This window comes from Myotis yumanensis, unplaced genomic scaffold (genome assembly GCF_028538775.1).
Source record: "Myotis yumanensis isolate MYYU_CA2020_CCGP unplaced genomic scaffold, mMyoYum1.0.hap1 SCAF_10, whole genome shotgun sequence".
Lineage (NCBI taxonomy): Eukaryota > Metazoa > Chordata > Mammalia > Chiroptera > Vespertilionidae > Myotis > Myotis yumanensis.
Window position 1 is genome coordinate 46,795,505 of NW_027223761.1, and position 12,694 is coordinate 46,808,198.

Below are 12,694 nucleotides of genomic sequence, written 5' to 3' on the forward strand. Positions count from 1 at the left end.
CTGCCGGCTTCAATCACCCCTCAGAGCTTCTCCACCTCCTCCTGCTCCTGAAGGGTGATCAGGGCCGACAGCCGCCTCTCCTACCCACTACCAGCGACAACCCTGCTTGCACCCACTGCTGGCGCTGGCCCCACTCACACTGGCAGCCAGTGCCAGAGCCGCCGCTCTCACCCATTGCCAACGCCCCAGGCCAGTTCCAATAGCCCCTGAGAGCTTCTCCACCTTCCCCTGCTCCTGAGAGGTGATCGGGGCAGCAGCTGCCACTTGCACTCCCTGACAGCGCTGGCCCCAATTGCTCCGTGCCAACAGGGGTGTGAGCAGGGCTGGCTACGTGAGCGCGTGGGAGCAGCGGTAGCGGGAGTGGGAACCCGGGCCGCAACAGGAGGGGCCAGGCGGGGGCGTGGAGGATGGGCCAATACCCGCCCCTGTGCCCACCGCAGCCTTGCAGCCCACAGTTCCTTTCAAGGTGCATGAATTCATGCACTGGCCCCTAGTACCTTATAATATTCAAATATTTTGGCCCATTTCTCTTAATTTATATTTAAAATAAAAGTGTTAAGAAAGAGCCTGGCTAGCATGGCTCAGTGGTTGAGCTTCGACCTATGAACCAGGTCACGGTTTGGTTCTGGTCAGGGCTCATGCCCCAGTTGTGGGCTCGATCCTCAGTGTGGGGTGTGCAGGATGCAGTCTATCAATGATTCCCTCTCATCACTGATGTTTCTATCTCTCTCTCCCTCTCCCTTCCTCTCTAAAATATTTTTTTAAAGAAAAAATACACATTGAAATATATAGGGGTAAAGGGGTACTTTATCTGCACTTAATCTCAAATGGAGAAGAAAAATATATATTTATTTCATAAATTTGTTTTCTTTAGTTTGAGATTATGTCAAAATAAAAAACCAGGAAATAAAGGAAAAAGAAAGGCATATACTCCAAGTAGAGTATTTTCATCCTCTTTTATTGAAGGAAATAAAACCTGTGCTGCAGAGGCAGTAGTACCTCAGAGCATAACAAGGTAGCCAATGGGGCTGACATGACAAGCCACAATGCTGGCCAGGGGTCCTACCATAGTGGCAGGACCAAAACCACAAAGATAGCAGGAGGTAGCAAACATCCCAAACACCCAGTGCAAGCATTTCCATTTGCAGAGAGCTTGGCCATGCATTGTGAAAACAGGGTCCCCTCACAGCTGGCAGAGTATCATCTCAAGCCACCAAGTCCACCCAAACTACCATGTAGTCTCAGGTTTGGAGATCCTTCCCTTTGACTGAAAGATTCAGGCCATTGGAAGATCTCACTTAATCTTTCAGCTCCTTATCCCAAAAGGAAAAAGAGACTGAGTTCTTAAAATATCACGTAGGTATAGCTGGACAGGTACTGATATCCAGCCTTGTTATAAAAGCAGCTAATGTTTTCTCTCCTGACTTCTCACACTGCTCTCAGCATAGGCCCTAGGAAACTTCTCAGTGTTCTAAACAAGGACAGAATGGGGAGCAGCAGTCTAAAGGATGTAGGGAGTCAAAAGCTGCTACATAGATAGCCAAGACCATCTCACAAGAAATAGCATGGGGAACACTACTGGGTCAAGATCCTCCCAAGCAGCTGTAGAAGCACACACAAAGAAAAATGTGGTAGCCCTCTCTTCCCATCTCAGTATCAGCTGTGCCACAGACATGGTCCAGGAAGCTGAGTCATTTCATGTCCCTGACAGATTATCAACCACCAGGGCATTCCTCAAGCTGTTCCAATTTTCAAGTACAATACGGTGTTTGGGCAGTTCAGTCACAGAAAATCAAGAACTAAAGAAGCCTCAACCGATTACAAATTGATAATGTTATAAAGCCAAAAATTTATACAGCCAAAAAACGGATTGGCCTGGGGTTTGGGAAGAGGTGGTATGTGAAGAAGATTTTGCTAGGTAGAAACAGGAGTCCAAGGGTTTATTCCTATGAGCTCGGATCATAAACCATCCTCACATCCGCAGATCAGGAGGAAATTCCTCATTCAGATGGCCGTCATCTGAGTAGTCAGTTGCATTTCTCTTCAATGCTGGACACATGGTTTTCAAGGATCAAAGTCTTGAGAGCACTAGACCAGGAAATGGGAGGAGCAAGGCAAGAAAGAGAGAGCATCAAGGGTTGGAATTTCTGGAATTAGCATTAATTTCACGGAAGGCTTGGCACAAGGAGGCTGGGGTGAGCGTGGTTTTAGTGATTGTTCTTGGTTGCCTCCTTTGCTGCAGCGATGAGTGGAGTGAGGCTGGAGAGCGGTTTGGCAATCTTCAGAAACTGATGCTAGAAAATAAAAAAAAGAGCAAAAGACACATGACTATTGACCATTCTTCCTCAGCAGCCATTACAAGATGTTAAGGGCATCCATGTCTAGCTGGAGAGCTTCAGATTATCCCCAAATTGAAGGACATCTTTAAAAGATAACAACCCATTTTGGAAAACCATTTGGCGGTATCTACTTTCAACTAAACACCATCTGTCCTATATGCCAGCAATTCCACTCCTGGGGATATTTCCAAGAGGAGTTTGTGTATCCATCAAAAGACAGACGTAAGGCTGCTCATCACAGCTTTACTTCTAATAGTCATAACTAAAAAGAGCCCAAATGTCCAAGAGAATGGAAGGATGAATAATGTTATAGTCATAAAATACTATGCAGAAAATTACACAGAAAAACAATAAATAATTGGTACACAGACAATGAGACGAAGCCCACAAACATTATGTTGAATGAAAGAAGCCAGATACAAAGGAGTTTACATTATATTAGGTAAGACTAAACTATGGTGATAATCAGAACAACAATTACCTCTGTGGGAAGGTACTGACTAATCATGACTCAATGATATACTGAAATACTGCATTTCAGGAGCATATGAGACCACATAATTTGTTGTGCTATCCTTGAATCGAGTAAGGCTAATTAATCCAGTAAGGACTTGATCAATAGCTTGGTCCTAACCCAAATCACTTTCATTGGACTATACTTTGGGCCATATCCCCAACTATTAAAGAAGACTTTTTGGAGAAAACACCATATGAAAACGGCATGTACATTTTCAATAAAACTGTTATGAAAAACAATTCTTTACGTAACTCAGTCTCTTAACTAAAAATGATTTTCCTTACATTTATTAGTGAAAAAGCTTTGTGCCTTGAGAATAGGGGATATTTCTTCAATTTGATAAGAATATAGAAACTATCACATTTCCTTTCCAGTCCTGACTACCAGAAAACCTGGAACTAAATTTGATGTTTAAACAAAACAATTTAACTCAAATTATTTGCATATTTAATTTTTTTCCATTCTTATAAGTCCCTTTTTAATCATGCTGTATATGTGTACAGACACACACAGAGACAATATATATAGATTCTTTGCTAGCAAGTTGCTTCAACTTCCTTTTGGACAGAGACAGAACATAAAGAGGTACTAAGAACAAGAAGTTACAATTATTATGAAAGGAATAAAAAATCTGGCTAAATCATGCAGACATAAATTCCAACATAAGATCCTATGTACTTCTGTTCACATATGTGTTTGCACTGGAGAAATAGATGTGAAGCTTTCATTCTTTAAGATTCCAAGAGTCATGGTTTTTAAATATTTACAATGTACAGTAACGTTAAGGAGCCCATGTCCTCAGATCACATGTTCTATGAGCCTCTGAGCTGAGAAAGCAGCATGATCAAATATCCAACTGAGAGGCTTCAGTTTCCTTCTCTATATAGTGAACAAAGTAGACTAGATAAACCCTAAGGCCCTTCCAGTTTTCATTCTCTTTGAACCAAAAGAGCAGTGGCCAAGGGCACACAAACTTGAGAGCCTAATGAACATAGGTTGAAATCCTGGTTACCCGCTTATCAGTTATATAATCATAAAAAAGTTACTAAATGCTTGAATTCTCTTTTTTTTTCATGTGTAAACTTGGGAATAACAGAAGCTATAACTCTCAGGTTGTTATAAAGTATGAATGAAAAATATATCAAGTTCTTAGTGCCTAGAGTGTGGTAAAGATTCAAAATCCTGCATTTATTATTAGTTACATTATTATATCGAGAAAACTCTAGAGGGCACTACTCTTTCAATAACTACAATTTGGCACCTAATTAACAATATCTTCAGTCACAGCCTTAACATAGTATTTGCACATTTCCCAATGCCTCGGGTTTCCTGAACAAACCTCATATGAAAGGCAAAGGGATCCTATCTGTACTGAGTGTTATAAGGGGTTTTTAGTCCCAAAGGATTCTAGAGATGATTGGATTACACTTGGCAGAACCCAGATCCCATATCTAATTGACCAATGCTCTGTAACCAGTAACCCCAATTACAAAGAAATGCTAAATATGTTCCAGAGGGTAACATTTCAATTTAAGCAATTCCATTCAATTTAACAGATTTTTTTCTAAATATCTATTCTGAACTAGGTCCTAGCTATAAGAGGAGACCCAGAGTCTAATAAAATGGAGGTTGTAATCTAGTGGGAAAAACAGAAATGTTCATTAACTAACTTTAATGCAGGGCAGTGTGGTAGATCTTGCTCTGCCCTGCCCTGCTTAGTTGCTCTTGGTCCTAACACAAAAGTGACTGACTGTGCATGCCTACAGATGACTCACTGTTATAAAGGTATGTGATACTTATTATTAAATCACCATAGGCAATGTAGTAAAATATACTAGTAATAAGAAACTGTACCTGAAACATAAGTGTTAAATACAAATAATGTGGCCTGCTAAAGACAGCTTTTGCAACCCTGTGAAATAATTAGGCTGTCTATTCAGAATTCAGCAGGTGGTAGTATAAAAGACATAGTAAACCCCTGACTTTAGGCTTTGCCAAGTCTGGCAGAATATCACTGCCACCATCTGAGAGGGTTTCAACTGAAGAAACAGGTAAGACTTGAAAAGCTGCACTCTAACGACCCCCCAAACTTATGACCTCTGATACCCTTTACTGAAAATGCATTTTTTGAGCTTATCTCCAGTAAAATATAACTTTTGTAATATTTTCATATTAGAGAGCATCTTCTACCAAAGACTCAAACTCTGCTAGACCAAACCAGGCAGAACAAAACAAGTGCTAAAGGAAGATACAAGCAAAGTTCAATAGGAGCTCAGATAGATCTTTCAGCTGAGCCTGGGAGAATGCAGAGTTTTAACAGGCTGAGGAAGAGCCTAAGGGAATGACAGGAGCAGAAGCCCAGGATGAAGAAGGTTAGTGACCTGGGAATATAGGTTGAGTGCAAAAGTGGTAAGAGAGAAGCCAGGTTCTATAAAAACCCGTACCTCACAGACAAAAATGAAGCAAAACAGGCTTGGTTTAGTGGTTCCCCCAAAGCAGGGGCTTCTCTGCATAGACCAGTTACCTGTAACAGCTCTTTAGCCGAACCTCTCTTCTCCACATCCATCTCAAGACAGCGGTTCAGAAAGTCTCGGAAGATAGATGACAGCTTCTCTGGGTTCTGAAGCTCTGGGGTCCCATTGGTGGCAATGAGGTACAAGGCCTGACAACACAAGTGGAAAATCACCTTAGGTTCCAAATGAGGTTCTCACTTGGTCCCAGACATGCCCTCTAGAAATACGGTCAGCTGCTTTATGCTCCTAGGAACAAAGAGGCAGCTTTGGTATACTGGAAAGACTGTGACCAAGGATCAAGTTTAACATTGAAAAGCCATGTGACCACGTGCAAGCCAATGAGCTTCCAACTTTCTCATCCAAAGCTGGAGTCACATAATTGCCACTTTCATGCCCAGGGATGATAATAGTGCTTATCCCACATGTCTGTAAAAATAAAACAAGGCAGTATATTGGAAAGCACTTGGTAAATGATGAAGTGTGCTACATACCTAAAGGTTAATTATTATTCTTGATTACAGATCTCTAGGTTTCAGTATGCATTTGAAATGGGACTAGCAACACTCACTCTCAGAGGGTTTTCATTGAGGTACGGGGGCTCCCCTTCAATCATTTCGATGGCCATGATGCCCAGGGACCAGATATCAACCTTGGGCCCATAGGCTTTCCGCGTCACAACCTCTGGTGCCATCCAGTACGGGGTTCCCACCATGGTGCTCCGTTTGCTCTGCTCTGGGGTGATTTGGGCACAGAATCCAAAATCAGCTAGAAAAAGAAAAGAAGGAAAGGAATTGTGTTTAGGGTACTCTTTCGTGAGTATTGACTATATGCCTACCCCCAGGTGTCAATCTCTGCCTCACTCCCTCTCTCTCCAAAGCTGGAGTCACATAATTGCCACTTTCATGCCCAGCTCCTAGCCTGTCCCTTGTTCAACCTTAAAGAGAAGTAGGAGCAACATAACAAGTATCACCTCTGGCCTTTTATCCATCCTCAAGCCAAAAGGACTAGACATTAAAGTCCAAGCTGCCCATTTGGCCTTGATTACTTGCTCCAATTCTTCTTTCTTCTTGAAAACAATCCCCATATCCCAAAATCCGGCAGGTAGGTCCTTGCTTTACTTCCTGGGCATGAGTCTCAGACTTAATCTCTAATCACTTACAATGAGGCAGGGCCCTACTTTTATCAGTTCCTCACTCTGTGGCCAGAGCAGGGACTGAGAACAGTCTCCCCATCCACCTACAACACAACTGTTTGTCTGGACTACTGGTCCTTACACTTTTATTCTGACTGAAGTTCATTTACATTACATTGCAATTATATGTTTATTTAAATTACGAGGCCTTTGATAGGACGAACTATGTCTTCTCACTCATTTTTTTTATTCCAAGAGGGTCTGGAATATAACAGACATATAATACTGAATGGATGACTGAATGACAAAAATTACACTAAACTCATTTTTGTAATTATGTATTTCATGTAGACTGAGAACTATTTGAAGAAAGGCAAAAGCGTCCTCCGTATCCATCAGAAGACCTAGCACATAGGGGGCATTCAGCATATTTTTTTGGCTAAATGTATAAATGAATGAAAAAAAATGACACCTTATATAGTAGTAATATAAAGATCCGAGGAAATGCTCTTTGGTGAGTGCTCTAGCTACTATTATATGAACACTGTCCCACAGGAGACAGGGTCCCACAGGGAAGAGAAGCATTATTATCACTCCTACTCACTTAGCTTGACAGAGCCATCCATTCCCAACAGGATGTTGTCACTCTTGATATCTCTGTGAATGACCTGGTTGGAATGCAGAAACTCCAAAGCTTGCAGGCACTATTGAAGAGGTGGGGCAGGGGGAGAAAGAAAGGACATATAATACGAAGACTTACAGGAAATCAACTAATCCAATTTCCTAATTGTATGATAAAGTGAGGCCCCAACAAGTAAAAGGACTTGCTCCAAATGAGCAGCATAGATAGGTCTAGAGCAGCCGTGGGCAAACTATGGCCCGTGGGCCCGTTTGAAATGAATAAAACTAAAAAAAAAAGACCGTACCCCTTTATGTAATGATGTTTACTTTGAATTTATATTAGTTCACACAAACACTCCATCCATGCTTTTGTTCCGGCCCTCGGGTCCAGTTTAAGAACCCATTGTGGCCCTCAAAAAGTTTGCCTACCCCTGGTCTAGAGACTCTAGTCTCCTGTCTCCCAGGTAAGCATTCCTCTAACACTACATGCTGCCTTATACCTTTTACTAGAGGAGCAGGTCCCTCAGCCTGGCCTGCACCCTCTTGCAATCCAGGACCCCTTGGGGGATGTCCAATGATTAGGTCTAAACCAGCAGTCAAACATCCTTCTCACAATCCAGGACCACTGGCTCCTAACTGCTCACCTGCCTGCCTGCCTGAGTGCCCCTAACAACTCTGCCTGCCTGCCTCATCGCCCCTAACTGCTCACCTGCTTGTCTGATTGCCCCTAACGGCCTCTGCCTCAGCCCCCGCCGCCATGGCTTTGTCCGGAAGGACGTCCGGAATCAAGTCAGCAAGGTCGTTTGGCTGTCTGGTCTAATTAGTATATTATGCTTTTATTATTATAGATTATACCTTATTTATTATACCTTACCATAATATACCATATAGCAGTTTTCTTTCAGTACGTGAGTTTCTCCAATATATTTTATTTTGGAGTTGTTTACAGAGCATTAGATACTTGGCAAAGAACCTGAGATCCCCTCCGCAAAAAACTACTGAGGAAGAATGGAAAGAATGTTGTAATAATAAAACTGGAGGAAAGTGACAAATAAGTCATATTTGGGAAACTAGGCATCTGGAACTGATATTAGAAGCAGTAAAGTTAGAAGGATAATCTTATTTTGGAGATAATTTATATTGTTTGGGGTATGCTAAATTTATATACCTATAAGCATTTGTAGACAAAGTCCAGTAAGCAATTGAACATAAGAGTCTTAAGTTCTATACAGAGGTCTAGACTTGAGATAAGTATTTATGAGTCATATGTGAAGAGGTGATTTTTTTTTTTTAAGTTATAGAAATGGTTGGAACTGGCAAATGTTATAGAAGATAAGAGGAGAAAGAAAAAAACCTTAGAAAACACCTATACTTAGCAGGCAGAATGAATAACATAGAGACTGAATGGAAGAATGAAAGTGCCTGGTTCTGCCACTCCTGATGGACAAAATCATTCTAGATAAATCACTTACTCTCTGGGCTACTGTCTTCCCATCTATAAAATGCTACTAAATCTACTAAGTTAAGTCCAGAACCCAAAGCTAAAATTTTAGAAGTTTCTACCAAATTAAAAACCATCTATAACAATAAAAGCGTAATATGCTAATTAGACCGCTGTCCTTCCGAACGACCTTCCAGATGAAGCCCGGGTCCTGGGTGCCTGTTGGCAGCTGGAGGGAAGCCCGGGTCCCAGGTGCCAGAGGGAAGCCGGTGCCAGCAGCCAGAGGAAGGAAGGTTTACTATTGCACAAATTTCGTGCATTGGGCCTCTAGTAAAGATATAAACCAATATGAAAATGATATTTAAATGTTCTCAAATTAATACTTTATTTTTTAAAGTATACTAATGGCTAAATTAAAAACAAACCAATATCCAGAAGTGGCTATTCCCTATAAAAGTAATAGTTGTTTTCCTTAGGAGGCTGAAAACCCTGGCCTCTGTCAAAAATTATGCACAAAAAGGATGATTTCAAGAAATTGGAACCCTCATGCACTGCTAGGAGAAATGTAAAATGGTACAGCCACTTTAGAGAACAGTGTGGCCATTCCTCAAAATGTTTTCCTAGGCATATACACAAGAGAAATTAAAACATACATCCAGCCCTGGCCCATGTGGCTCAGTTGGTTGAAGTGTCAGGTCACATACCCAGGTTGTGGGTTCGATCCCCAGTCTGGGCGCGTACAGGAGGCAACCGATTGAACTTTCTTCTCTCTCTCTCTCTCTCTCTCTCTCTCTCATCAATCAAAAACATATCATTGGGTGAGGATTAATAATAATAAAAAATACATCCAAACAAAAACATATGCATGAATGTTCATAGCATTATTCACAATAGCCAAAAAGTGGAAATGACCCAAATGTCCATCAACTGATGAACAGATAAATAAATGGAATCTGATTTGCTATTAAGAGGAATAAAGCACTGCTATGTCCTATAATAAGGATGAACATTCAAACTATTATGCTAAGTGAAAGAAGCCAGTCAAATTAAAAACCAAATTAAAAACCATCTATAACAATAAAAGCGTAATATGCTAATTAGACCGCTACATGATTGCATTTATATGAAACCCAAAACAAGCAAATCTATAGGAGTGGGGTGAGTGGAAAGTGACTGCTAATAGGTATGGAGTTTCTTTTTGGGGTGATAAACTTGTTTATAGTGATGGTTGTACAACTCAATATACTGAAAACAATAAATGTATATGCCTTGATTGAGTGGATCAAAATTCAAAATCCAAAGCATTGTTTCTACTAAATGCATCTGCTTTTGCACCATCATAAAGTCAAAATGTCATAGGTGATCCATCATAAGTCAGGACCACCTGTGCTTTATATGGGTGAATTGTATCTCACTAAAGCTTTTTTAAAAAGTGGGATGATCTCTATTAGAACTCAATGAAACAGCAATGCCATCTATTTATGCAACATTTAAAAATTCTGCAAAGTGCTTTTTGATCCATATGGCACCCCTAAGGTATATACCCTGTGCATTTCCATTTTAAAGATAAATAATCTGAGGCAAATTGATTTCCTTGAGTACACATGCATGTATCATGCATGTATTTTTAACCAGTGAAAGTGGGTTTCTGGGGTGAGTGAAAAACATCTTAGACATTATAATGGTCTGTGGTTTCCAAAGGGTCACAGTACATAAACAGATATTCAACATGATGTACCTATGATATTAAAATTTCATGGGGGCAATGTGATTACAAAAAAAATGTCTTCAAAGGCTCTTTGAGGTAGGGACAGAAATAATGGGGAAAAAGTTGAAACACTGCATCAGTGGTACAGAAAAGAAGTCAGACCTAAGAATCCCAAGCTGGTATTAATTCCATTAACCTATTGTACTTGTTCTAGATCACAGGGTTTTTAAAGCAAAGGTGATCATATTTTCTAGGACAGTACTGATTTCACAGGCTTTTGTTTCCTAATATTGATTAAATACACAACTACATAAATTCACCTGTATGCCTCCAGGTGTTACATCATCAAACCTCAATCATACTATTGGACACATCCCCATAAAACTCTGGACCTAATATAATTTTCTACTTTCCCCTTCCCCAATTCCCAAACTTTTCTCTGGGCTATTGAAAAGTTCCAGTCTCAGATCAGCAAAACATCCAATATCCTCAACTTCTCTGAATATTCCCTTCATCTTCTCGCTCTAATGACAACGTGGCTATCCTCTGAGTGCTGCTCATGGAGCCTTTACAGAGAGTGTTCTCCCCCTTCTGACTCCAGCACATTATAGGCCTCAGACACTTATTAGCAAAGAGGAGAAAGGAGAATACCCATTTATGCTTTGCTTTCTATTTCTTTTGCCTGGAAATATTTTACCCTAGATTTTTAGCTTGGCTTACTTTCTCATATCATTCAGATCTTTATTCAAACCTATGCAAAGCCTTCCCTGATGACTCTGTCTAAAAGAGCAATTCCTCTGTCACCACCTTCTTACTCTGCTTCATAGGAAACCTCATAGCACATATGAGTAAAAATATATATCCATATAAAAGAGAGGAAAATATTACAAAGTGTTTATAGCAGTTATCTTTAAAGGTTGAAATTATGAGTGACTTGATATATATTTTGGTACTTTTTAATTTTTCTATAATGAGTATATCCTATATAATAAGGAGCTAATATGCTAATTAGAGCAGACAGCGGAATGACCTTCCAGAACGACCTTCCGGAACAACCAGTGGGGGGTCAGGGCCACAGGGCTGCGAGGGCCTACTCTTGCACGATTTTTGTACATCAGGCCTCTAGTAACTTTATAATAGGAATAAAGTTATCTTTAAAGAAAAAAAATCATGGTGATAGAAATTTCAAAACAGGTATAATAAAAGAATGATGGGAGAGTCTGACTTCCCATCTAATTTCTCCCACCTGCACAGTGCCCAGGCTGAGATCCCACCAGATGTTGAACATTGACAGACCTGGGTATGGAGACTACATCCTGCTCAAGGCTGGTTTGGCCACTGGCCTTACCTCACGGCAAACAGCTGCAATCTGGCCTTCATCCATGCAGGTTTCCGTCACCACATCTGTCAAAGAGCCTCCAGCCAAGTATTCCATGACAACCCACAGCTCATCTCCCACGAGGTAACTGTAGGATAAAGGGTGAGAAGGAACAGAGTACACTGAGCCATAGAACTGGATTTCAAAGGCTCAGCAGATAGACAGAGTGAACCTGCATTTCCATCAGCTCTGGAAGAGTCTGTTTTCTGGGGAAAAGCAGAATCTGGGGAACAGAATTACTAACTTGATAGCTCTTAGGAATTCACCCGGAGAAAACAAAGCAGACTATTCTGTGAAGCCCCAGAGGACAGATCACTAGGTTGAAGACATGAAATATAAAATTATATTTTGTCACAACACAAAGCAATGCCTCCTAAAATTTGACACAATTCCCACACCTCTAGAAGCACCAAAGCAGAGAGCACCCCACCATTTAACAAAGACAGGACTTGGAGGCCATGTTACCAATACAGGCAATCACTCAACCTCCTTGAGGGTTCTCCCATGAGACTAAATACTGGGTCCAGTTCAAGACTCTCTCCCAGAATCCAACACAGTAGATGCCAATATTTACTGAAGAAATCAATCCTATATAATACAAGCCTAATATGCAAATCAACCAAACGGCGGAACAACTGGAGGAATGACCAGTTGCTATGACGTGCACTGACTACCAGGGGGCAAATCTTCAATGCAGGAGCTGCCCCCAGCCCGCAGGCCCGAGGCCAGCCAAGGCGAGTGCCAGAGCCACACACACCCCCAATTGCCCCATTGGTTGCCCCAGATTGACCCTGATCACTGGCCAGGCTTAGGGACCCTACCTGTGCACAAAATTTCTTGCACTGGGCCTCTAGTTGGTAAAATAAAACATAACTGTAAATATTAAAAGAAAGAAGGCTATAAAAGCCATTTAAAAGCTGTAAAGTATTACACACATAGTCATTACTCTGGCAATGATCTCTATTTTGAGTGTATCTGATTCCAGGAATGGAATGAGTCCAGTAAGGGCTTCAGGGCCAAAGCCTCTTCTGGTAAGACAAGGGCT

At 41.1% G+C, this 12,694-nt stretch overlaps 1 protein-coding gene across 4 annotated transcripts in view; it reads right to left on the reverse strand.

The window, feature by feature from the left end:
- Positions 1 to 937: 937 nt before the first annotated feature.
- The window catches only part of PAK1 (p21 (RAC1) activated kinase 1), a 133,486-nt gene continuing 121,729 nt past the window's right edge, over positions 938 to 12,694 (reverse strand). For all 4 annotated transcript variants that reach the window (XM_070425677.1, XM_070425679.1, XM_070425678.1 and 1 more), the window contains exons 11-15: positions 11,620 to 11,737; positions 7,106 to 7,205; positions 5,938 to 6,134; positions 5,381 to 5,518; positions 938 to 2,294 (exon numbers count right to left, since the gene is read on the reverse strand). In XM_070425677.1, the coding sequence (XP_070281778.1) occupies positions 2,208 to 2,294; positions 5,381 to 5,518; positions 5,938 to 6,134; positions 7,106 to 7,205; positions 11,620 to 11,737 (640 nt within the window). In that variant the 3' untranslated portion in view covers positions 938 to 2,207. The remainder of the gene's footprint in view (positions 2,295 to 5,380; positions 5,519 to 5,937; positions 6,135 to 7,105; positions 7,206 to 11,619; positions 11,738 to 12,694) is intronic.